Source organism: Taudactylus pleione, unplaced genomic scaffold (assembly GCF_031769625.1).
Source record: "Taudactylus pleione unplaced genomic scaffold, aTauple2 ptg000597l, whole genome shotgun sequence".
Lineage (NCBI taxonomy): Eukaryota > Metazoa > Chordata > Amphibia > Anura > Myobatrachidae > Taudactylus > Taudactylus pleione.
In genome coordinates this window covers 1,205,001-1,232,150 of record NW_028284999.1, presented here as the reverse complement: position 1 = coordinate 1,232,150, position 27,150 = coordinate 1,205,001, and the positions used below count along the sequence as shown (strand labels likewise).

General features: G+C 43.4%; 1 protein-coding gene across 1 annotated transcript in view; it reads right to left on the bottom strand.

The window, feature by feature from the left end:
• The window catches only part of LOC148480777 (low-density lipoprotein receptor-related protein 1-like), a 363,634-nt gene that overhangs the window by 56,855 nt on the left and 279,629 nt on the right, over window positions 1-27,150 (bottom strand). The window contains exon 20 of the mRNA XM_088453863.1: window positions 6,810-6,977. Coding sequence (XP_088309989.1) covers window positions 6,810-6,977 — 168 coding nt within the window. The remainder of the gene's footprint in view (window positions 1-6,809; window positions 6,978-27,150) is intronic.

The window sequence follows — 27,150 nt, the reverse complement described above, 5'->3', positions numbered from 1 at the left end:
ATATATATGCCCATCCCTCTCTCCCCTTATCCCATATATATATACCCATCACTCTCTCCCCTTATCCCCTATATATATGCCCATCCCTCTCTCCCCTTATCCCCAATATATATGCCCATCACTCTCTCCCCTTATCCCCTATACATATATGCCCATCACTCTCTCCCCTTATCACATATATATATATATATATATATATATATATGCCCATCACTCTCTCCCCTTATCCCCTATATATATGCCCATCACTCTCTCCCCTTATCCCCTATATATATGCCCATCGCTCTCTCCCCTTATCCCCTATATATATGCCCATCACTCTCTCCCCTTATCCCCTATATATATGCCCATCACTCTCTCCCCTTATCCCATATATATATGCCCATCACTCTCTCCCCTTATCCCCTATATATATGCCCATCACTCTCTCCCCTTATCCCCTATATATATGCCCATCACTCTCTCCCCTTATCCCCTATATATATGCCCATCACTCTCTCCCCTTATCCCCTATATATATGCCCATCACTCTCTCCCCTTATCCCCTATATATATGCCCATCACTCTCTCCCCTTATCCCCTATATATATGCCCATCACTCTCTCCCCTTATCCCCTATATATATGCCCATCAGTCTCTCCCCTTATCCCCTATATATATGCCCATCACTCTCTCCCCTTATCCCCTATATATATGCCCATCACTCTCTCCCCGTATCCCCTATATATATGCCCATCACTCTCTCCCCTTATCCCCTATATATATGCCCATCACTCTCTCCCCTTATCCCCTATATATATGCCCATCACTCTCTCCCCTTATCCCCTATATATATGCCCATCACTCTCTCCCCATATCCCATATATATATGCCCATCACTCTCTCCCCTTATCCCCTATATATATGCCCATCCCTCTCTCCCCTTATCCCCAATATATATGCCCATCACTCTCTCCCCTTATCCCCTATACATATATGCCCATCACTCTCTCCCCTTATCACATATATATATATATATATATATATATATATATATATGCCCATCACTCTCTCCCCTTATCCCCTATATATATGCCCATCACTCTCTCCCCTTATCCCCTATATATATGCCCATCACTCTCTCCCCTTATCCCCTATATATATGCCCATCACTCTCTCCCCTTATCCCCTATATATATGCCCATCACTCTCTCCCCTTATCCCCTATATATATGCCCATCACTCTCTCCCCTTATCCCCTATATATATGCCCATCACTCTCTCCCCTTATTCCCTATATATATGCCCATCACTCTCTCCCCTTATCCCCTATATATATGCCCATCACTCTCTCCCCTTATCCCATATATATATGCCCATCACTCTCTCCCCTTATCCCCTATATATATACCCATCGCTCTCTCCCCTTATCCCCTATATATATGCCCATCACTCTCTCCCCTTATCCCCTATATATATGCCCATTCCTCTCTCCCCTTATCACATATATATATATATGCCCATCACTCTCTCCCCTTATCCCCTATATATATACCCATCACTCTCTCCCCTTATCCCCTATATATATATGCCCATCACTCTCTCCCCTTATCCCCTATATATATGCCCATCCCTCTCTCCCCTTATCACATATATATATATATGCCCATCACTCTCTCCCCTTATCCCCTATATATATGCCCATCACTCTCTCCCCTTATCCCCTATATATATGCCCATCACTCTCTCCCCTTATCCCCTATATATATGCCCATCACTCTCTCCCCTTATCCCCTATATATATGCCCATCACTCTCTCCCCTTATCCCCTATATATATGCCCATCACTCTCTCCCCTTATCCCCTATATATATGCCCATCACTCTCTCCCCTTATCCCCTATATATATGCCCATCACTCTCTCCCCTTATCCCCTATATATATGCCCATCACTCTCTCCCCTTATCCCCTATATATATGCCCATCACTCTCTCCCCTTATCCCCTATATATATGCCCATCACTCTCTCCCCTTATCCCCTATATATATGCCCATCACTCTCTCCCCTTATCCCCTATATATATGCCCATCACTCTCTCCCCTTATCCCCTATATATATGCCCATCACTCTCTCCCCTTATCCCCTATATATATGCCCATCACTCTCTCCCCTTATCCCCTATATATATGCCCATCACTCTCTCCCCTTATCCCATATATATATATATGCCCATCCCTCTCTCCCCTTATCCCATATATATATACCCATCACTCTCTCCCCTTATCCCCTATATATATGCCCATCCCTCTCTCCCCTTGTCCCCAATATATATGCCCATCACTCTCTCCCCTTATCCCCTATACATATATGCCCATCACTCTCTCCCCTTATCACATATATATATATATATATATATATGCCCATCACTCTCTCCCCTTATCCCCTATATATATGCCCATCACTCTCTCCCCTTATCCCCTATATATATGCCCATCGCTCTCTCCCCTTATCCCCTATATATATGCCCATCACTCTCTCCCCTTATCCCCTATATATATGCCCATCACTCTCTCCCCTTATCCCCTATATATATGCCCATCACTCTCTCCCCTTATCCCCTATATATATGCCCATCACTCTCTCCCCTTATCCCCTATATATATGCCCATCACTCTCTCCCCTTATCCCCTATATATATGCCCATCACTCTCTCCCCTTATCCCCTATATATATGCCCATCACTCTCTCCCCTTATCCCCTATATATATGCCCATCACTCTCTCCCCTTATCCCCTATATATATGCCCATCACTCTCTCCCCTTATCCCCTATATATATGCCCATCACTCTCTCCCCTTATCCCCTATATATATGCCCATCACTCTCTCCCCTTATCCCCTATATATATGCCCATCACTCTCTCCCCTTATCCCCTATATATATGCCCATCACTCTCTCCCCTTATCCCCTATATATATGCCCATCACTCTCTCCCCTTATCCCCTATATATATGCCCATCACTCTCTCCCCTTATCCCCTATATATATGCCCATCACTCTCTCCCCTTATCCCCTATATATATGCCCATCACTCTCTCCCCTTATCCCCTATATATATGCCCATCACTCTCTCCCCTTATCCCCTATATATATGCCCATCACTCTCTCCCCTTATCCCATATATATATGCCCATCACTCTCTCCCCTTATCCCCTATATATATGCCCATCCCTCTCTCCCCTTATCCCCAATATATATGCCCATCACTCTATCCCCTTATCCCCTATACATATATGCCCATCACTCTCTCCCCTTATCACATATATATATATATATATATATGCCCATCACTCTCTCCCCTTATCCCCTATATATATGCCCATCACTCTCTCCCCTTATCCCCTATATATATGCCCATCACTCTCTCCCCTTATCCCCTATATATATGCCCATCACTCTCTCCCCTTATCCCCTATATATATGCCCATCACTCTCTCCCCTTATCCCCTATATATATGCCCATCACTCTCTCCCCTTATCCCCTATATATATGCCCATCACTCTCTCCCCTTATTCCCTATATATATGCCCATCACTCTCTCCCCTTATCCCCTATATATATGCCCATCACTCTCTCCCCTTATCCCATATATATATGCCCATCACTCTCTCCCCTTATCCCCTATATATATACCCATCGCTCTCTCCCCTTATCCCCTATATATATGCCCATCACTCTCTCCCCTTATCCCCTATATATATATATGCCCATCCCTCTCTCCCCTTATCACATATATATATATATGCCCATCACTCTCTCCCCTTATCCCCTATATATATACCCATCGCTCTCTCCCCTTATCCCCTATATATATGCCCATCACTCTCTCCCCTTATCCCCTATATATATGCCCATCCCTCTCTCCCCTTATCACATATATATATATATATATATATGCCCATCACTCTCTCCCCTTATCCCCTATATATATGCCCATCACTCTCTCCCCTTATCCCCTATATATATGCCCATCACTCTCTCCCCTTATCCCCTATATATATGCCCATCACTCTCTCCCCTTATCCCCTATATATATGCTCATCACTCTCTCCCCTTATCCCCTATATATATGCCCATCACTCTCTCCCCTTATCCCCTATATATATGCCCATCACTCTCTCCCCTTATCCCCTATATATATGCCCATCACTCTCTCCCCTTATCCCCTATATATATGCCCATCACTCTCTCCCCTTATCCCCTATATACATGCCCATCACTCTCTCCCCTTATCCCCTATATATATGCCCATCACTCTCTCCCCTTATCCCCTATATATATGCCCATCACTCTCTCCCCTTATCCCCTATATATATGCCCATCACTCTCTCCCCTTATCCCCTATATATATGCCCATCACTCTCTCCCCTTATCCCATATATATATATATATGCCCATCCCTCTCTCCCCTTATCCCATATATATATACCCATCACTCTCTCCCCTTATCCCCTATATATATGCCCATCCCTCTCTCCCCTTATCCCCAATATATATGCCCATCACTCTCTCCCCTTATCCCCTATACATATATGCCCATCACTCTCTCCCCTTATCACATATATATATATATATATATATATATGCCCATCACTCTCTCCCCTTATCCCCTATATATATGCCCATCACTCTCTCCCCTTATCCCCTATATATATGCCCATCACTCTCTCCCCTTATCCCCTATATATATGCCCATCACTCTCTCCCCTTATCCCATATATATATGCCCATCACTCTCTCCCCTTATCCCCTATATATATGCCCATCCCTCTCTCCCCTTATCCCATATATATATACCCATCACTCTCTCCCCTTATCCCCTATATATATGCCCATCCCTCTCTCCCCTTATCCCCAATATATATGCCCATCCCTCTCTCCCCTTATCCCCAATATATATGCCCATCACTCTCTCCCCTTATCCCCTATACATATATGCCCATCACTCTCTCCCCTTATCCCCTATACATATATGCCCATCACTCTCTCCCCTTATCACATATATATATATATATATATATATATATATATATATGCCCATCACTCTCTCCCCTTATCCCCTATATATATGCCCATCACTCTCTCCCCTTATCCCCTATATATATGCCCATCACTCTCTCCCCTTATCCCCTATATATATGCCCATCACTCTCTCCCCTTATCCCATATATATATGCCCATCACTCTCTCCCCTTATCCCATATATATATGCCCATCACTCTCTCCCCTTATCCCCTATATATATGCCCATCCCTCTCTCCCCTTATCCCATATATATATACCCATCACTCTCTCCCCTTATCCCCTATATATATGCCCATCCCTCTCTCCCCTTATCCCCAATATATATGCCCATCCCTCTCTCCCCTTATCCCCAATATATATGCCCATCACTCTCTCCCCTTATCCCCTATACATATATGCCCATCACTCTCTCCCCTTATCCCCTATATATATGCCCATCACTCTCTCCCCTTATCCCCTATATATATGCCCATCACTCTCTCCCCTTATCCCCTATATATATGCCCATCACTCTCTCCCCTTATCCCCTATATATATGCCCATCGCTCTCTCCCCTTATCCCCTATATATATGCCCATCGCTCTCTCCCCTTATCCCCTATATATATGCCCATCGCTCTCTCCCCTTATCCCCTATATATATGCCCATCGCTCTCTCCCCTTATCCCCTATATATATGCCCATCACTCTCTCCCCTTATCCCCTATATATATGCCCATCACTCTCTCCCCTTATCCCCTATATATATGCCCATCACTCTCTCCCCTTATCCCCTATATATATGCCCATCACTCTCTCCCCTTATCCCCTATATATATGCCCATCGCTCTCTCCCCTTATCCCCTATATATATGCCCATCGCTCTCTCCCCTTATCCCCTATATATATGCCCATCACTCTCTCCCCTTATCCCCTATATATATGCCCATCACTCTCTCCCCTTATCCCCTATATATATGCCCATCACTCTCTCCCCTTATCCCCTATATATATGCCCATCGCTCTCTCCCCTTATCCCCTATATATATGCCCATCACTCTCTCCCCTTATCCCCTATATATATGCCCATCGCTCTCTCCCCTTATCCCCTATATATATATATGCCCATCGCTCTCTCCCCTTATCCCCAATATATAAAATATGTTCCTCACTCCACCTGCAAGCACAATAGGAGCCATGCTGGGGCTATTAGCAGCACTGCTTAGATATGCATAAAGTGTAGGTTACTGAGCAGTGCGCCATGCTGCAGGGGCTTCATCAGGAACTTTCCCTCCATCAGTCCACCCATGTCACGGTCACCCCAACCACGGGACATTCCCCAGTGCTCAGCCTCTAATGTAGCAGCCACGGGTGCTGAGTGACTATTTATGCTGCTGGCATTGCCTCATGGGATTTGTAGTTTATCTTTCACTGGTTAGCGCCTAAGCTGTAAAAGATAAACTACAAATCCCATGTCACTCCGCCTCCTTCTCTTGCCGGCTGGATGCCTCGGGCCTGCTTGCGAGACTGGCGCGGCCAGCCAGGTCTCGGCTTCCGCCCGCAGCTTACATCTTGCCCAGCCCCTGCTTTCCCAGAGCGGCACTGCTGCTGCTTACAGGTCAGGGTCAGTAGGTGGGCGGAGCTGGGGCTGTGTGTTACGGGGGGCGATAGCCCTTATTGCCCCCCCCCACTGGCTTAGCACATGCGATAGTATTAGACAGTCATGCAGATGTGGAGTAATAACGGTCGCATTCACCATTCTTACCTTGGTTTGTGCAGTTAGCGTGGGTCTCATCACTATTTTCACCACAGTCATCGTCTCCGTCGCATGTCCAGAGCTCTGGGATGCAGCGGCCATTGTTGCACTTGAACTGGCTGCTAGAACAAGAGTGACTGCAGCCGTCCTCATCACTGTTGTCTCCGCAGTCATTTTCTGAGGATGAACAGTGTATGGTTATGAACACATAGGTAAACCAAACTAAGGGGTCTATTTACTAAGCAGTGTTAAGCTGCCCACACACATAGCGATATTTTACCCGATCTGGCCGATTCCGACACATTGGAACAACAGATCGTGTAAAATATAGGCAAATCCTGAGTAAATCGTGAGTCCCCACTCACGATCACAATGCGATGCGCGTCCCCGGTGGTCGCACATCGCATCGTCAGATCTGCCGTGCAGTAGGGCAGATCTGACAATCTAGGACACGATGCACTGTGACAGTCTGACTGCAGGAGAGATCGTATGAAGATTGGACACCAAATCTTGTGCAGAGCTGCCGGGGAGAGTTTCAAGGGAAATCGTACACATCGGCTGATCGGGAAAACATCGCTATGTGTGTGGGCACCTCTAGGAGATAGAGAGAAAGGTGAAAAGGTGCCAGCCAATCAGCTCCTAACTGTCATCTCACAGGCTGTGTTTGAAAAATGACAGTTGGGAGCTGATTGGCTGGCACCTTATCACTTTTCACTCTGTCTCCTAACACTGCTTTGTAAATAGACCCCTAAGTTTCTAATAGAGCAAAAGCAACAACATAGAGGGGGAGAGCTGTTCTAGTACTGCATCAAACGTGGTCACTAACAGGGTTATGCTACTTGAATTGCTGATATCACTATGGCTATGGGGATTTCACCATCTGCAACTTTATTTACTAATCATGAACTATAAGTAGGACTTGTTTCTTAAGGGAAATATAGATATATTCTAAGTGGGTGTTTGCATTCTTTATTTTGCACATATCTGGATGTGTCATCACTTCTTTCAGGTTCTATGAATTTAGCCTTGTACAATTCATTGTGAATATACGGTATACAGGACATCTGAAAGGTTTGGCTACATTAGCTACTACATGTTAATCATATGAGCTCAAGTGATTTTTGCGAGCATAATACAGTAGAAAACGTGAGTAAAAGCCGCTGACAGGTCAGGATGTGCATTTAAAGTTTACAGGAAAAAATTGAGGGGAAAAATGTACAAAAGTCACCCACCCCACAAAGCTTAGCTGAAGCACTGACCTTTGTAAGTATATTCCAGCCTTAGATGACACTATATTAATGGCTAGTACACGGCCTCATGCAACTTTAACCACAAACATCTCTTTTCTGGCTGCATTGGGTGCTTTTCAGCCATGTATATCTATCATCAAGACGATGTGTAATTGTGTTATATGTGTCTGTACTGGGTACTTGTGTATCCATGGAGCAGTTTGTTGCTACCTCCAAGGGAAATGGAAACTGATAACCTTGTCTGAATGAAGTAAAAACATGGCTAAAACACAAAAACAAATTATGAAAGAGGTGGCAATGTCTTTAGTTAAAGTTGCAGCACAACACATACAAGCTAATAAGTTCCTCATCTAAAGTTAAACAACCCCTTTGTGAAAGATCCCTAAAGTTAGCATCACAGAGTCTCAAGCAGTTGAATAACTGACCAGATCACCAACACACATGTTGAGTATTGTGTGTCACGTATCAGATCACACAGATTTCCCCAAATAAGACTACATAGAAAACCCCCTAGATCTATTATTTATAAAGAATATGGACACAAACTACATAGATCATTACATGCATCATATTTGAAAAAAGTAGAGATATGGTAAGAACTTACCTTTGTTATCTTTTTTTCTACGAGGTCCATAGGGTCTACAGGAAACCTTGGGGTATAGGGGATGACGAAGATACCCGGGCACCATGCAGGTAAATTTTTTCTCCCAGGATGCAACGGGGCCTCCCTCTATACCCCGCCCCCGGGCCGGAGGCTCCTCAGTTACGTAGCAAGCCAAAGGCCGGAGGAGGATGAAAGAGAGACAAGAAAGTCTGAACACACTAGAATCACATTCTCACACAGAAGGAGACGGAAAATCGGTGACCATAGCGAAGCCCATGTGAAGCACAGGTGTGTCAGGGCGGGTGCCCTGTGGACCCTATGGACCTAGTAGAAAAAGAGATAACTAAGGAAAGTTCTTACAATATCTCTACTTTTCTACTTCAGGGGCTATAGAAGGTCCACAGGAAACCTTGGGGATTCCCAAAGCAGTACCCTCAAGGGCGGGGACGCTCCTGTGCAGAAAGGAGAATCCGCCGCCCTAAGGAAGCATCCTGAGTGGCAAAAGTATCAAAGGCATAATACCTCAAAAAGGTCTCGAGAGAAGACCACTTGGCCACCTTACAAAGCTGTACAGCCGAGGCACCACGATGAGCTGCCTATGAAGGGCCCACAGACCGAGTAGAATGAGCAGTAACAGAAGGCGGGTCTGAAAGGCTCTCATGAATGTAAGCCTCAGAGATAGTCATGTGAAGCCATCCAGCCAAAGTTGTTTATTGGCTGGCCATCCTCTCTTGTGGAAACCATAAAGAACAAACGAGGAGCCCGATTTCCGGAGAGAACTGGTACGATCCACATAAATTCTGAGGGTACATACCACATCCAGTGAGGCCTCCCCTGCTGAGAGGTCTGTGGAATTAAAGGCCGGCACAATAATTTCTTCATTAATAAGGAAACTTGAGACCACCTTATGAAAGAACCCAGGGCGAGTTCGAAGCACTGCCCTGTCCCTGTGAAAAACTAGAAATGGGGAATGACAAGAAAGAGCCCCTAAATCAGAAACTCTTCTGGCGGAAGCAATGGCCAGAAGAAAAACAGACTTGGCAGTAAGCCATTTGAGATCCACTGCACCCAGGGGTTCAAATGGAAGGCTCTGGAGAGCCTTAAGGACAACAGCCAAATCCCAAGGAGCTACAGGAGGGACAAAGGGAGACTGGATATGAAGGACCCCCTGCAGAAAAGTGCGGATGTCAGGAAGAGGAGCAATCCTTCACTGGAACCACACTGAAAGGACCAAGATATGGTCCTTCAGTGTAGCAAGGCGTACTCACATCTGCAAAGTCAAAATCTTTTCTGCTGTCAGAAATATCCTTTGCTGTTGTGAATCCAACAGCGCTCCCAGATGAAGCGTCCTTTAAAACAGAATCAGTGAGGACTTCTTCTAGTTGACCAACCACCCGTGTACCTGGAGCACAAATATCGTTAGCTGCAGGTGGTGGTGAAAGACCTCTGGAGACCCTGCTAGCAATAAGAGGTTGTCCAGGTATGGTAACAGGTAGATCCCCTGCAGCCACAGATGGGCTGCCATTACCGCCATGACCTTTGTAAACACCCAAGGCCTAACGGTAGACCCTGAAACTGGAAATGCTGTTGTGACACAGCAAACCTGAGAAAACGTTGGTGGGTTGAGGTAATTGGAATATGCAGGTATGCATCCTGGCTATCCAGAGACACCACCATAAAACCCCAGGTTCCATAGCCAGTATAACCAAGCATAGGGTTTCCATCCTGAACCTGGGTACCCTGAGAAATTTGTTCAGGGACCAGAGATTGAGAATAGGACGGTAAGAACCGTTTGACTTCTGAACTAGAAAAAGCCTGGAATAATACCCTGTTCTTCTTTGGGACATCGGGACTGGTACAATGACTCCTGCCTGTAGCATGGATTGTACCAAATATTGAATAGCCAAAGCCTTGTCCTCATTTTTTGGAAGCCCTGTGCAAAAAGAATTGATGGGGAGGCCTTCTGTGGAAGGAGAGTGAGTGCCCCAGAGAGACCAGTTCCCTCACCCAAGAATCCGTGGTAGTCTGCCACCAGTGCCGGGTGAACTGAAGAAGTCGGCCTCCCACCCTGGGGTCACCCAGGAAGAGGCCACTCCCGTCAAGCAGAGGGCTTGTCATCAGGCTTGGCAGCCAGACGTCTGGTACTCGGCTGCTTCTTAGACCTGGCAGATTTCTTGGCGGTGGATGGCCTGGGAAAGGACTGAGTTCTTGTCTTACCTGGGGCCCGATAGGTCCAAAAGGATGGAGTCCAAGCTCCTGAAGAAGCTGGAGCAGAAGGCAGACAAGCCGACTTAGCTGCTGCTAAGGTATCCACAATCTTGTCCAAATCAGGGGCAAACAAGACTTTACCATCATAAGGCAAACATTCCAACCCCTTCTTGGATTCCATATCAGCTCTCCAAGAATGGAACCACAATGGCCACCAAAGAAACCCCGGCATTTAGTAGGCCAATATCCAAAGCTGCCTCATTTATATAGGTTGTGAATAAATGGAGATTGTGATCAGCGCTCAACAGGGGGTATCCCAAGTATGGGAGCAGCTTAGTACTGGAGATGTCCTTTCTCCAAAAATTGTTTAAGTATAAACAGAGATTGTACTTAGCGCTCACTTGGGGTAGTTAGCCAAAAATTATATGTATATATTGTGTGGGTGTTAATCAGTAATGACGAACAAATGACAATGGAATGATATGACTAGAAATTAAGTATAATATTTATTTTCCTGGTAGACACAATGCTCCAGTATGTGAAATAACACTATGTAAAATCCCAAAACTGGGAATGGTTGCAAGGGAAGTTAGATGGCTCCTTCAGGGTGCCTATATCCGTAGTGTTAGATCAGTACTACGTTTCCTTTGTAAGCAACTAAGGTGCAGCAGCTCAAGTCTGTGAAGTCGTATTAGTGGATCTGATATCAGAATATAGTTAGGGTGGTAAGTATGCCCTTGGAGGGAGTTACTTTCCGTAACAAATTAGGTCACCCTGTGTGACAAGTCCGAGTCGGTGGGTCACACTTGGTAGCTGATATGAGTATATCCTGGGTGGTGAGTGTGCCCTCTGAGGGGGTTACTCTCCGTAAGTATATACGTCACCCTATGTGCAAGTCACGGTTGATCTGTAATTCAAATTGGCTGGGTGGTGAGTGTGCCCATTGAGGGGGACGAAGCATGAGACCGTGCACTGGTCCTACTGCAAGCCTTCAGTTCTGTGTGCTGAGTACCATGTGACAACGCGTTTCAGCCAATGACTTGCAGTAGGACCAGTGCACGGTCTCACGCTTCGTCAGTTTGCTCCCATGCAGGACCCCATTACCTGATACACCAACAGCTTTCATCTCGACACTTCAGAGGAAGAATTTCCTTCTGCTCCCGCCTCCGTTTCCACTGCTGGACGGGAGGGACATTCTACAGCGTCAGAACTGAGTGGCTTAACCCACTGAGGGGGCAATACCTGTGAAGGTGTAGGAGGTTGCAGAAGGTTTTGCACTGGTAAAAGGTGCTGTTGTTGAAAACTGAACTGTGGACACATAGGAGGGCCTGCTAAATGCCCTGCAATGGTTGTTAGTGCTTTTGCAAAGCACTCCCATGGCGGCTCCTGCTGAACGACCGAAGCCTCAGAAGGACCCGGGGCAGTGTAACACCGGAAACATAACTCCTCAGAGGCTATGTCCCCTGCCCCTAACATCGCTGTACATTTTTTACAGAGCACTTTATTAGGGGTTAACTTAGTCATATCACTCTCACAACCAGACATAGTAAAGAGGATCACTTACAGAGACAGGCCCTGATTCAGAGCCGGACGCTCTGACAGAGCCCTCGCTCTGAATCAGGGCCATCCCTCTTAGTTTTTAGAACGGCCTCCTGGCCGCTCGCATAGCTGTGGGTTACCACCCACAGCTATAGCGAGCGGCCAAAAAGATGGTCGGGCTTGCGACGAGACCCTTGCGGTAGGGTCTCATTGCCGCAAGCCCTGGAGTGCCCTGGAGTGCTTTTGGCTCTATCAGAGCCAAAAGCACTCCCACTGACATCACTTTATAGCCTGAAGGTCAAAAGAAATTGGATAATTATAAAACAATTAGATTCGATAGAGAAAGAGAAAGGAATATTCCACAAAAAATAGGTATGAAAGCTTACAGAATTTTGGATCACCAAACATGGTTCCATATACACCAAGATGGAAAAATGAAAAAGCAATTATTATAAGAATAGATGGGAGGATACAGAAGATACAAATAAAAAATCGCAGAGCGAGAGCCCCCTTTTTTAGACATCAATATCGTCCCAATCAAAACCAATTAAGACCAAATTGGCCAATGAAAAGATTAAGAGACCGAGAACCAAAGGAACAAGGGGAAAGGGAAGAAAATCCACCAAAAAATGTAGAATTAAATTAGGAGGGAAGGGAGTTTATAATTTGTCTTCAAGGGTCCTCAGTGAAGAGGAAAATAGACTTTTAGGGAGAGGCCTAAAGTTTGCTCCGTCTTCTTTGCCAAATCTTTTCGACCTATTTATTGACCTCAATCGATTTGTCCATACCCTAAGAAGGAAGCGGTATTTTGCCTTAAAATCTATGAATAAAAAAGGAGAGACAGGGACCCCTATCATCCTAAATAAAACAGATGATGAGGCATTATCCATACTTAATTCTCTGGTTATGGAATCTAGGGAAGAAAATTAAATAGAACTGGTTTATGATGCAAAAAGAACTGTCACTACTAGATTTAGAGTCAAGTCAGACTTCTGTCCATTACAATACAGAGGGCCTTTCATTGAGCGTTTCTATATACCATGGAAGAATTCAGGAAAATATGTGATGTAGCAGATAAAAACACATTACAGGGCCATTTGGACAGGAGAGAAAAAGCAGCCCTTCAGAATCTGTCTACGGATACAAATATTACGATCAAACAAGCAGACAAATGGGGGGGGGGGTCGTGATCCTGAACACCAGTGATTATCTTAAGGAGACATACAGACAGTTGAATGATGGAACATTCTATCAAAAATTGCCCGGGAATCCGACTAATATGATTCAAATGGAACTTAGACAGCTTCTGGACGGTGCCTTGACAGCGGGCGCAATATCCAGAGAAATTTTTCATTTTTTATTTTCTTTGCACCCCGTTATTTCCACTTTTTATTATTTACCGAATATACATAAATCTTTAATTTGTCCACCAGGGAGACCTATTATTTCGGGAGTGGGATCCATGACAAATAACCTGTCATTTATTGTTGATAGCTCTTTACAGAAATATGTAGTAAATCTCAAATCATATATTAAAGACACAACACATTTTTTGCAATTAGTTAAGGACATCAAATGGAAATCAAGTTATCGATTTGCAACATGCAATTCTCGATTCATTGTACTCAAATATTGATCATAAGCATGGACATTACCTTTCAGAGAATGAGTCGGTCATGGAGACTGAGAAGATTTTTGTATTACAAGCCATTCGGTTTATTTTATACCACAATTATTTTGTTTTTGGTCCACAATTTTTTCTACAAACACGGGGATCTGCCATGGGGACCAGATTTGCCCCCAGCTACGCCAACCTCTTCATGGGCAGGTTTGAAGACCTACATGTGTGGAGGGGTGGGCTGGGGGCGGGTATGGTCCTGTATGGCAGATATATTGACGATTTATTTTTCATTTGGGATATGGAATTTGCATGTTTAGAATCATTTTTAAGGAATTTGAATCACAATTCCTTTGGCATTAACTTCACGAGCACTGTTCACCCCACTGAGATCAATTTTCTGGATATTGCGCTCACGGTCAGGGATGAGATGATATTTAGAGAAACTTATGTAAAGAAGGTCGACCAGAATAGGTATGTCAATTACGAAAGTAGCCATTATAAACAGTGGAAAGATAACATACTGAAGGGACAAATTTTGAGGCTTAAGAGGAACTGATCGACTATGGAAGCTTTCTCTAGACAAGCAGAAAATTTGTATCAATCCTTTGTTGAACAGGGATACCCTACGGTTATATTGGATAATGCCTTTGAAGGAGTGAAAGATATGAAGAGAACATCCCTGCTCACTAATAAGACTATACATAAATCTGTTAGTAAGGATAGGACTATGAAGTTTGTCAAATATAACACAGAAGCCTTTAAGATCAAGAAAACTATCAAAAGAAACTTTCCCCTTTTGAAATTGATAATGTAGTATTCAGGAAGCGGACAATTTAAAACTACAGTTGGCCGGGGTGTTGGCCTGACTGACTTCCTGGGCAGCAGTACTTTCCTGGAGCTCCTAACTCCCGCACCGTTAACGGCAATATAACCCGGTCTTTTGCCTCCCTGATGGCTCACCTCACCCCCCTGGTGTGTCTGCTCTCTCCCTGGTCCAGTTCCTGGACTTTGACACGGCTCTGTGAAACCCAGCGAATCGCGGCCTAGTGATCCTCCAGAAGCCGGAGCCTAAATTTTGGAGCTCAGCCGGCAGGCCGTGTGACATCATCGTCACGGCCACCGCTACACTCCGCTGCACTACCCACATACCCCAGCCTCCGCTCCTGGCCTGCTGGATCCAGACCCCCTCTTTTCAAGAGTGTTTCTCCCCTGGTTGGCACAAGTGTTCCTGAGGATCAATGGGGGCTGCCATTTTGGAACACAGCCTGCTCTCTTCAGTATAACTGGACGCTGTCTCCTGGGCCTCTACCAGCTCCTACTAGTTGCTATAAGGCTCTCATGTCTACTCTCTACTCCTGCGCTCAGGTTGGTGACTGACTGTTTATTTCCCATTTGCCTTCCTGTAAGGCTGTGATCCCCTACATCTCCATGCTGTTCCAATGATACTTTTCTACCCTCCCCCATGAGACCTCCACAGCTCCTGCTTCCCTGATGGTATCTCTGCAGTTCATATCATTCCAATGTGATCTACAACAATACCCCATACCTATCTGCTGAGATATATGTATCCCTTGCCTATGTGATATAAGAATACAGCATCTCTAAAACAATTTTGTGTGCGTTTATTTTTTCTACCACCTGTGCCTCTGACCTCTGAAGACTGTCATGCCTGCCAAATGAGGCAAACTTTCTACCCTTGCACCTACTATTAAATTTATCTCACAAAAAACTTCCGACACTGTAACTGCTGGGAAGACCTCGGTGGCGTCCACCTCCATGGCTACTTCCCCACCTAGCCTTACAACCAGCCTGGACCCCCTACTGATGCTCCACTTACAGTTCGTATGCTCCATCAGATGCTTCAGGCATTTCCAGCAGACCTCACCTCCGACTTTCAAACCTCCATTAAACAAATCTCTGCTGAGGTAATGAATGTGGGTGATTGAACTAATCATTTGGAAATAAAAATGCAAGAACTTGTGTCTTCCCATAATGATCTTCTCACATCCCATAACTCGGTTCTGACGGAGCTAACAGCGGTTAAAGATAAACTCGCTGACTTGGAGGATAGATCCAGGAGAAATAGTATCAAGATAAGGGGTGTCCCAGAATCTGTGCTTAATGACGGTCTCCATGACCTTGCCCTGACTCTTTTCCAGAAATTATTACCCTCTGCTGAGGTCTGTGACCTGTTAATTGACCGTATCCATTGCCTCCCTAAACCCCGTACAGCCCCTGATATGTTCTGCTACTCCTGCATTTCTTCCGTATTAACGAAGACATCCTAAGAGCTGCGGAAGATACAGAATTTCTTAACAATCTATGACTTTTCCCAGACCTCTCGATCCACACCATCATCAAACTCAGATCTTTCCAACCTATCACTAAAGCTCTCCGTGATAATGATATTCAATACCGCTGGGGTTTCCCGGTGAAGCTTTTGCTGCGGAAGGATGGCTCCACGTTCATCATATCGTCTTTGGAAGTGGGTACCAAGCTCCTATCAGAATGGAACATTCCCGTCTCTATTGCATCGTCCTCTCCAAACCCCCCTCTTCAGTCGGAATGGACCCAGGTGGGGTGAAGATTTCCAGATTCCTGGATTTATAAATCTCTTTTGCTATTTCATCGGCTGAGCCATATGCATCTTCCTTGACCGGGTCGCTGCTTGTTAGTCTATTACAGCACCATTTGTTATTAATGTTCGGCCCCTTTCGATGAGGCATTCCTTTTGCATCGGTTCCTGCTGGGACGCTTCGCTCCAAGATGCTCTGTATTGGACTTCTCAGCTGCAAGTATTTACAGGTTTTGGACCTTTGCATCCTGATAAATTTGGTATGTGATATCTCATAGATTATGTGAATATACTGTTATTCTTCTCCCTTCATTCCACTTTTTTTTTATATTCTGATTGTTATTATAAATGCGATGTTTATTTTTCAATATAGGTTGTGAGAGATGATCTATATGTTAATGTTATGTTGTTTGCACTGTTTAAACTGTGCCTCTTATTGCCGATAGAGCTGGTATTCTTAATCTTCATTGTATTAGATATGGAATGTCAACATTATATTTTCCTGTTTTACAATGTTTGTTTGTTTTTATATGAGGTCTCTGGGCGGGTATTGGAACAGTCCACCCCCCACCATGTTAACCATTTTGCCATGTTTTTTTCCCACAGCAACTACTGTGGCCCGATATATTGGGCTTTTTGATTTGTCCCCCTGTATTTCTCTTTTTTTTCCTTTTTCTCAGATATATATTTTTTTTCTTTTTTTGTTTTCCGTAACAGGTATATCTAAGATGTTCGCACAATTTTATGATAAAAAATGGTTAAGGTCTTTTCCTTAAATGTCAAGGGACTTAACTCCCCACATAAACGGTGATTAGCGCTTTCCACTTTTCATCAACATAGAGCAGATATCGTGGCCTTACAGGAGACACATTTCTCCTCTGCTGCGCCCTCCATATTTAAAGACCATAGATACCCTATTTTTTATACTGCCAATGACCCATCTAAACGTAATGGGGTTGCTATTTTATTCCATGTGAATACCCCATTTGTACTGCATAGGAAAATTGAGGATAAAAATGGGCGATTTCTTATTCTTACTGGTATTGTTGAGGAAGTCCCGGTTACTCTAGTTTCATTATATGCTCCCAACTCCCGTCAGGTCCCTTTCCTTAGAGAAATTTTTGAAGAAATAGCTAAGGTCCGTCAAGGTGCCCTTATATTGATGGGTGATTTTAATCTGGTCCTTGACCTCAAACTGGATCAGTCCTCCCCACAAGGACACCCTTCTTTCCTCCGTGATGTAGGCCCCTTGCTTGTCTTTAAGAAATTATTAGCTGAGTTTGACTTGTATGACGCCTGGCGCACCCTTTCCCCAGATGAGAGAGACTACACCTTTTTCTCCTTGTTCCATAACACTGTAGCTATTCAATATACCAAAAAAAATCAAAATCCTCCCTATCACCTGGTCTGATCATGCTCCTATTTTATGGTCTTGGAATATGGATAAGCATTCTCCCCCTGTTCGCCCCTGGTGTTTTCCTGACTACCATCTTCATGATCCAGAGATTCTGAAGGCTCTTACGGATTCTTGTACACTCAGACCAATTCTCCATCGTATACTTCTATTTCTTCACATTGGTGTGTCTTAAAAGTGTTACTCCATGGCATCTCTACTCAAAAAGGTGCTCAACTTAAAGCTTGTGCTCATAAAACAGAGTGATTTGGAGTCTACCCTTTGTTCCTTGGAATCTCAGAGTCAGGCCCACCCAACTAGGACGTTACGTAAACAATTACAGGAGGTTCGACAGCAGCTACAAAATTTGTTTATGCTCTGTATGCAGTCAGCCCTGACTCATTTACGCCACAGGTTCTATGTTGCTGGGAATAAGGTTTCTCGCCTCCTAGCCCGTAAACTTCGTTGCCGCCAAGCCCATAACAGAATTAAATGTCTTTTGTCTCCGTCCGGTTTCAGATGCCTTAACCCCCTTGACATTGCCAATCTGTTCTCAGAATACTATGCAAAGTTATATAACTTATCTGAAGATCCCTCCCTCCCCCAACCCCTATTATTTCCTCCTTTTTAGACAGTTTGTCTTTAGACGAAGGTGGCCTGGCGTCCGTAAATGCCCCTTGGTCACTGGAGGAGATACAGCTTGTAATCCGGCAACTCCCTAAGGGTAAAGCCCCTGGCCCTGATGGCTTTATTAACTCCTTTTATTCTGTGTTCAGAGGAGTACTTTCCCCAATCCTTTTACAGCTATATTTGGAGGCTTCCAAAACTGGCTCCTTTCTGGCCGAAATGGTGGAAGCACAAATTGTGACTATCCCGAAGCCGGGCAAGGACCCCCCTGACTGTAACAATTATAGACCTACAGCACTTCTTAACACGGACATAAAAATATATGCTAAATTAATTGCTAATCGTCTGAATCCAATGCTCCCTCAGTTGATACACCCTGACCAGGTGGACTTTGTTTTTGGACGTCAGGCTCCTGACAATACTTGTCGAGTTCTAGATTTGGTAGAATGGGTCTCGTATAACAAATTACCATTTCTCCTCCTATCATTGGATGCTGAAAAAGCATTTGATAAGACTCCATTGGGACTATATGCGCCAGGTGTTTTACAGGTTTGGACTTCAAGGTGATATTTTCCGTTCCATCAACGCTGTTTTACTGGCCCTTCAGCCTAGATTTTTAGCAATGGCTTCCTCTCCAACTCTTTCCAGATAACTAACGGCACTAGGCAGGGATGACCTCTCTCTCCATTAATATTTGTATTAGCTATAGAACCCCTTGCTCAAATGATTCGTTCATCCCCTGAATTCCCTGGTCTCTCAATAGGTAACACTTCTCATAAATTGTGCCTTTATGCAGATGATGTTTTATTGTTTGTGACTGACCCGGAGACCTCGTTGATTCCTCTTCACAATATTTTAAACAGCTATAGTGCTGCTTCCTATTATAAATTAAATACAACTAAAACTGAAGCCCTATCTTTCAATATTACCCCCTTCAATTCTTCAAACCCTGAAAGGACGCTTTCCTTTTACTTGGAAGGACTCTTCTTTGTCCTATCTGGGAATTTCTATCCCCTCATCTATCCATAATGTCCACAATGTTAATTATGTCCCCTTGTTGATACAGTTGACAACTTTAGCCACCGCCTGGATGAACCTCGAGGTCTCCCGGTTAGGCCGCCTAGCGGCATTCAAGATGATGTTACTGCCTAAACTGATGAACATGTTTCGTGCTATTCCATATGTAATACCCTGCAAGATGTTACAGCAAATGCGAAGACTGATGTTGTCTTATGTATGGAAGCATAGAGCTCCCAGAATGGATTATAATCGCATGATTCGCTCTAGACAACAGGGAGGCCTCACTCTCCCTGACCTGCGTAGGTACCATGAAGCAGCCCTTCTCTCCCAGTTATGTGATTGGTTTCTTCCCCCCCACACGGTCTTGGGTAGACCTGGAATGTGCCCTTTTTCAAGGTTACCTAAACAACTACGCCCACAATTCCCATCACTCCCCAAGTCTGCCTTTGATACCCTAAGGATATGGGATATTAGGCTCCTGACTCATTTTAATTTCACTCTCCCTACCAGGACCGTATCTCTACAAGCATTCTTCCCAATCTCCATATGTCTTATTGGATGCGATTGGGTATTGAGTCTCTAGCAGAATTTTTTTCCCCGTCCTCTTTTCTTTCATTCTCTGACCTATGTGTCAAATTTAAATTCGGCCCATCAGCTTGGTTTTATTATCTACAACTTAAACATTGGGTAGCTCAATTAGATACTGGCCCTGCTATGTTTCAAACACCACCAGACCAAATTCTAAACAGATTGTCTAGATTCTCTTCCCGTGGAGCCATTTCTTTTTGGTATTTATTGTTGTCTCCCGCTGATCTGATGACTAAATCTTCTGTTCAGCTCTGTTGGAAAACTGATCTCCAATGCTCTTTTACCCTTAAACAATGGGAATCTATTAATCTATCTTCTTTTTCCCTATCCAAATGCACTAATCACACTGAAATGCATATTAAACTCCTAAACAGATTGTATTTGACCCCTTCCAGATTACATGGGATATGGCCTACGGTCTCTAAATTTTGCTGGCATCTTTGCTACTCTGAAGGCACAATTTTTCATATGTTTTGGGAATGCCCCTCTTTACGTCCTTTCTGGTCAGATGTATTCTCCCTCATAAAGGATGTTCTTGGTCTTACATTACCTCTAGATCCCTCCCTAGCCCTGCGAGACCTACCCCACTAACCCCGTCCTCCCCTTGTAATCTAAATGAACTCCCCTCAGGAGACTCAGACGCCTAGTCTGCCTATCTGTTATGTATTAGTATTGTGATAATTGTTTAATATATATGGATATCCTGTTACTTACCTACTTTTTATTTTTTATTTTTATTGTTTCTTTTTCTCTTGCCCTCTATGTCCCCTTCTCTTTTTTCTGTACTCCCATTATTATTATTTTTTTGCCTATTTTCAATAAAAATTTATTGATGGGAAAAAAAAAACTAAAGTTAGCCCCAAGTCTAGTTAACCCAAAAACAGTATAAATAATGATAAAAATAAAAATAATATCATAAATAAAGAAGAAGGAATCTCCTGGATCCCTCAAAAACCTAAAGGCTTTCACAAATGGGGAAAAAATAACTGTGATTCTTGTAAACATACAAATAGGAAAACAATGGAATTCGAATCTAAAGTATCCTCTGAAAAATTTCAGATTAACTCATTTATCAACTGTAGATCCATATTTGTAATATATATTTTAGAATGCGGATGTGGTACTGTATGCAATATATTGGCAGAACCACGAGAACTTTGCATATTAGATATATGGAACATCAACGAAATATCAGAAAACAGGCTAAGAACAACACTCTATATAAACATATTGCAGAATGTACAATGGGGAATGTGGAACAACATCAAGGCAATAGAACAGATCAAGCTTACTGCTAGGGGAGGAGATCATTTTGCTAGATGCAGAAGGGAGGCATATTGGATTTTTAGGTTACACACTCTGGTACCTTCAGGTCTTAATGACACTGTAGAACTTAATGCCAACTAGCTTTCCTCGATTTTCTCAAATTGGAGCACTAGGTCCCCTTCTTTCTAACTCCTTCTTTTGGGGTTTCTTGAGGTTTCTCAATCTCAGGTATATTTTCCTGTGTGATGCAGATTTAGAACGAGTACCATACTATGAATTGACTATGGTTATCTTTATATGAATGAAAAGTTGCTTTATATTTATATATTTGGATTAGAGATAAGGATTAATAGACCAGTGACAATATAGGAATGATTAAAATCTTAAATGTACTAATGTCTCAACAGATGATTACGGTTGGTTTAAATGTTGTATGTATTATTCAATATCAGTATTTTTATTATTGTATTTTTTTATTATTTTTTTATTATTTTTTTATTTATTTTCATATGGATTTCATATGGATTTCATTATTAACATTGTTATCATTATTAATAATTATTTAATCACTAACTACGGTTACTAATACTATATATACTAAATCTGGAAAGAACCAATGATTCCTACATGATGTGCAATAGTTGTATTTAAATATATGTTTTTGTTAGTTTTTTGTTCTATTCTTATTTTTATTTAATTTTTTATTTTTTTTAGCTGCAGTTATACTTGGTTAGTATAACTATGTGTGTTGTTGTATGTTTTTTTGTGACACTATGTGTTGGATACTATGCAATGATTCATTTTTTTAATAAATTGATTAATTATCATTTCTGTTAGATGCAGAGCGCTCTCTTTATTTTCTCTGAAAAGGTAAAAACTTCTCGAAAAATCCATTATTTCTCATCACCTATACCCCAAAGTTTCCTGTAGACCTTCTATGGACCCTGAAGTAGAAAAAAAAATGATTATGCCTGACAAGCAAAATTACAAACTATTTAGTGTCACGGGCATGTTGACCATAACAATCGAGAACACAGTTTAAAGCCTAAACATTTTACAAGCTTTAATCTGACAGGTGCAAACATTTTCTCATTTATATGTAGTCACCTGAAATAAGCAAATGTGGTTTCCTTTTAATTGCTTAACTAAATAATCACTGGGTTCATTACAAGAGGGAAAATTATTAAAGATAAATCTGACTTTTTGTACTTCTAGATTAGTTATATATATATATATATATATATATATATATAAGGGGTGTGCACCGGCCACTTTTCGTGTTTTGTGTTTTGGATCTGGATCTTTCTTCGTGTTTTGGATCTGGATTGGTTTTGCCAAAACCACTCTTCCGTGTTTTGGGTTCTGGGTTTTGTGTTTTGGATCTGTATTTTTTTGCACCGAGGTAGCTGGATGACTATGCTAAGTGACACGAGTGGGCGGCACAAACACGTGACCCATCTAGGAGTGACACTGCAGTGGCAGACAGGATGGCAGTTTGAAAAACTAGGCCCCAAACAGTACATAATGCAAAGAAAAAAAAGAGGTGCAAGATGGAATTGTCTTTGGGCCCTCCCACCCTTATGTTGTATAAACAGGACATGCACACTTTAACAAACCAATCATTTCAGCGCCAGGGTCTGCCACATGACTGTGGCTGAAATGATTGGTTCGTTTGGGCCCCCACAAAACAAGCTGGCAATTAATGTGTCCCTGCACAAACTGGCTTTACGGAGGCAAGATAAAGCACCCTTTAACGGACAAGCCAGCTGGCCCTTTACTTATGGGACACATGCGCATGCTTGGCGCTGCTCCTTTGTTGATGCATGTGCAGCCACAGTGCACACAATTCACAAACACAGAAAATATTTTTTTATTTTGTTTGGAGTGTACTTTGGGGGTTACAGCACCCTTTAACGGACAAGCCAGCCGGCCTTTTACTTATGGGACACAGGCGCACGCTTGGCGCTGCTCCTTTGTTGATGCACGTGCAGCCACAGTGCACACAGGGGGTCATTCAGACCCACTCGCAAGCAAAGTTCGCTCGCTAGCGGGTCGATGTTGTTAGACTGCGCATGCGCTTGATGGAGGGAGCTCCGTCGTGCGCATGCGCGAGACCCGGCGAGCGACGAGAAATACGTCGCTCGGGTTCTCGCACCAAAGGGGGCGTGCTGTCGATGGTGACTGACAGCAATCCCCCTTTGGTGGGCATGCCGGGGGCGTGGTGGCCAGACGGAGGCATTCCCATGGGAACGCCTACCGTCTGAGTCCGGCCCCACTGACATCAGTAATGATGTCAGTAGGAGTGACTTTGGCTCTGATAGAGCCAAAATCACTCCTGGACTTGCGGCAGCGAGACCCTACCGCAGGCCCGATGTGGTCACCCACAGCTATATGAGCGTCCAGGAGGACGCTCCATTTTCATGGAGGAGGGCCCTGATTCAGAGCGAGCGCTCTGGTCAGAGCGTCCGGCTCTGAATCAGGCCCACAATTCACAAACACAGAAAATATTTTTTTATTTTGTTTGGAGTGTACTTTGGGGGTTACAGCACCCTTTAACGGACAAGCCAGCCGGCCCTTTACTAATGGGACACAGGCGCACGCTTGGCGCTGCTCCGTTGTTGATGCACGTGCAGCCACAGTGCACACAATTCACAAACACAGAAAACATATTTATTTTTTTTGCACTTGGGGGGAGCACCCCTGATGGACAGAGCACCCCCTGGACAACACTACAGCACCCCTTTAGGACTGGGACTGCACAGAACTTTGGAGTGGACACCTGTGGACAACTGACTGCACAACACAGTCCAGCCAGCCCCTATGGACTTTGGAGGAGTGGACACAGCCCCTATGGACAACAGCAGCACAGCGCAGCACAACACTACACTGCACAACACTACACTACACTAGTGTGAGAAAATGGCGCCGACGCGGGTACCTTATATAGGATCCAAAACCCGCGAGACCCGTAAGGCGGGATGATGATGTTTTGCCTCGATTTCAGATCCGAGTCAGGCGGGAAAAGTCGAGCCTGACTCGGATCGGCCTCGGATCGGGGGGGTTCGGATTTCAGAAATCCGGACCCGCTCACCCCTAATATGTGTGTGTGTGTGTGTGTGTGTGTGTGTGTGTGTGTGTGTGTTTGACAAATCCAGTCCTTCCACCCTCTCAAAAGTTTATGTTTTCAAGGTTTCTTTTATCATCCAATGGAGACTTAGGGAAATATTAACAATGCTGCTGGTTTACAAGCCACCACTTGTTATCGGTTACGATGGTGGGATTTAAAACTGCAATAATATTAAATGCAAAACATTAATTGAAAACTCGTCATGTAGTAAATATACCCCTTAGCCTACTTGGCTGGTTCAGTCTCCACTGACAGAAATCCTGAAAACATGAGCTGCAGTTGGAATCACAGAAATACATACTGAACAATACAATAATAAAGCATCATTCAGGATATGGGGAAACACAGATTCTCCAATGAAATCATCCAATTCCTTACATTAGAAAGGCAGCGTATGGTTATGTCTGTAGTTAAGCCAAATAAGTGACAGAATGGAGCTGAATAAAAGTAAATGGCAATCTGCAAATTATTTTCTATTCCTGCATATTTAAAATGAATGGTGAAAAAAACAGTGACCTACGCATTACAAACATTCATGGCTAACAGAGAATCTGTCTAAGAATTATACCCATTGTACAGTAATTAAGTATTTGCCATAATAAAATCACATTTTTTACCTATTTTATTTTTTTGTCAGAGCTGGACGCGTAACCACATTAAGCTCATTAAAAACAAAGACCCGAGGCCTTGTGCGATCGACATGCCTATTAGCAGACACGATAGGGAGCGTTGTACGTTGACCAGCTTCATTGTTCTAACGCTGATTCTGCAAATATTTTCACCTTAATCACTTTGCTGGTCTTGTGGCGGAGACTTAAAAATATTTCACATTGCAAAAGAGATAGAAAAAATCTATTTATATGCTGTTCAATATATACACTATCTTTAAACAAACCTAAGGACGCACAGTGACCCATTGGAACGCCAATAAACAAATGAAGGATTTGTTCATCTGCTTTTTGTGAGATCTAGACTAGGCTTCTGACACGGTTTAGATGAGAACAGCCACTACTATACCCAGCTGGCTGGGTGGTGCATGGTGATCTGTGCACTAACCGGCAGAGCCATCCCCACAATCTTTTTCTGAAACATAGAGAAACCAACCAAAGACAACACATTGCAGACATTAAAAGGACAAAGAACAGAGAAGAAAATACATACAATAAAATTACACAGGACAGACAAACAACACAAAAATAGACACTTATTTCCAAGTATCTATGAAGGCTTTTACCAAATACACACTAAACACTAATGGATAATGTGAAGGACAAATAATAAAAATCATTTATTTATGGGTGTATAAAAAGATACAAGGGATATACTGTATGTTTTAGTATATCTGGGATAACCTGCCCCCCTACTATAAGTTGTAAATGAACTAGGAGTCACAGATGACTTCAGTGACCATATAAAAGACGGAGATTGTAAGCCACTACACAGGTCCAGGTGACCGTTAATATCTAAAATATTGTCCAGCATGGTGTGAATGGTCCCGGGATGTAGTCAGCATACTGGCATGCGGGATGCCAACAGGCGAGACTCCAGCGCCAAAATCCCGACAGCGTCAGGATCCCTGGCACCGGAACCCTGACCGCCGGCATCCTAAAGGTAAGTACGGGCATTAGGAGGAGGGTTAGGGTGCAGGGTTAGGCACTAGGAAGAGGGGGAGGTTAGGTTTAGGCACCGGGGAGGGAGTGTAAGGTTTAGGCACTAAGGGCTAAGGGGGAGGGTGTTGGGTTATGGTTAGGCACCAGGGAAGGGAGGGTTAGGGGTAAGGGTTAGTCATATCTTTTTTCCTTATGGGTGTCGGGATTCTGACCAGCGGCATCTCATGGTCCCAAATGACACATATTTGTCTAATAAGTACTAGATCAATGACATCGGAAGGGACTATAAGATGGATGTTATTTTCAAGTGTTTATACGTCTCTAGTGTGTTTTATATATGAAACTAACCTTTGACCAGACTCACACACAAACATAGCATCACCTTATATGTTATAACAGATAGATCTTATTGTAAATTAGAATTGTTGGAAAAATTATTATCAGAACATTTCCCCAACTGTCACAGAACCTTCCATGTTTAGAATAGGTTAGTTCTTTCTAAGTTATGTGAATAATTTGTAAAAGGATAAGCAATCCCAATATATATATTTTTTTCACTCGATGAGTTGTATTGCAAAAAAAGAGATCGCGGATGTGATGTAGACCGTATGGGACAGATGGTAGCGAAGTTCTCCTTCAGTAAACGTTTACAAACCACGACAAGACTGGAAAGATGATAATACTGTGTCTGCTCTTGATGTAGATTTATGCAAGCTATTGTACTCTGCTTTCACCCGTTTTATACTGAAAGGGCTTGATATGGTATAATACAAAAGGCTTACAGGCACATGGATAGTATTATTTAAGAAAAGGTTCAGGACCCATCTAAAATATATTCATCTTCAATACCTCACTGCAACTTTTAAAATCCGCATCAACTAATTGGGAGCCGCCTTAATAGATCTCAAAGAGCAGGGATGGG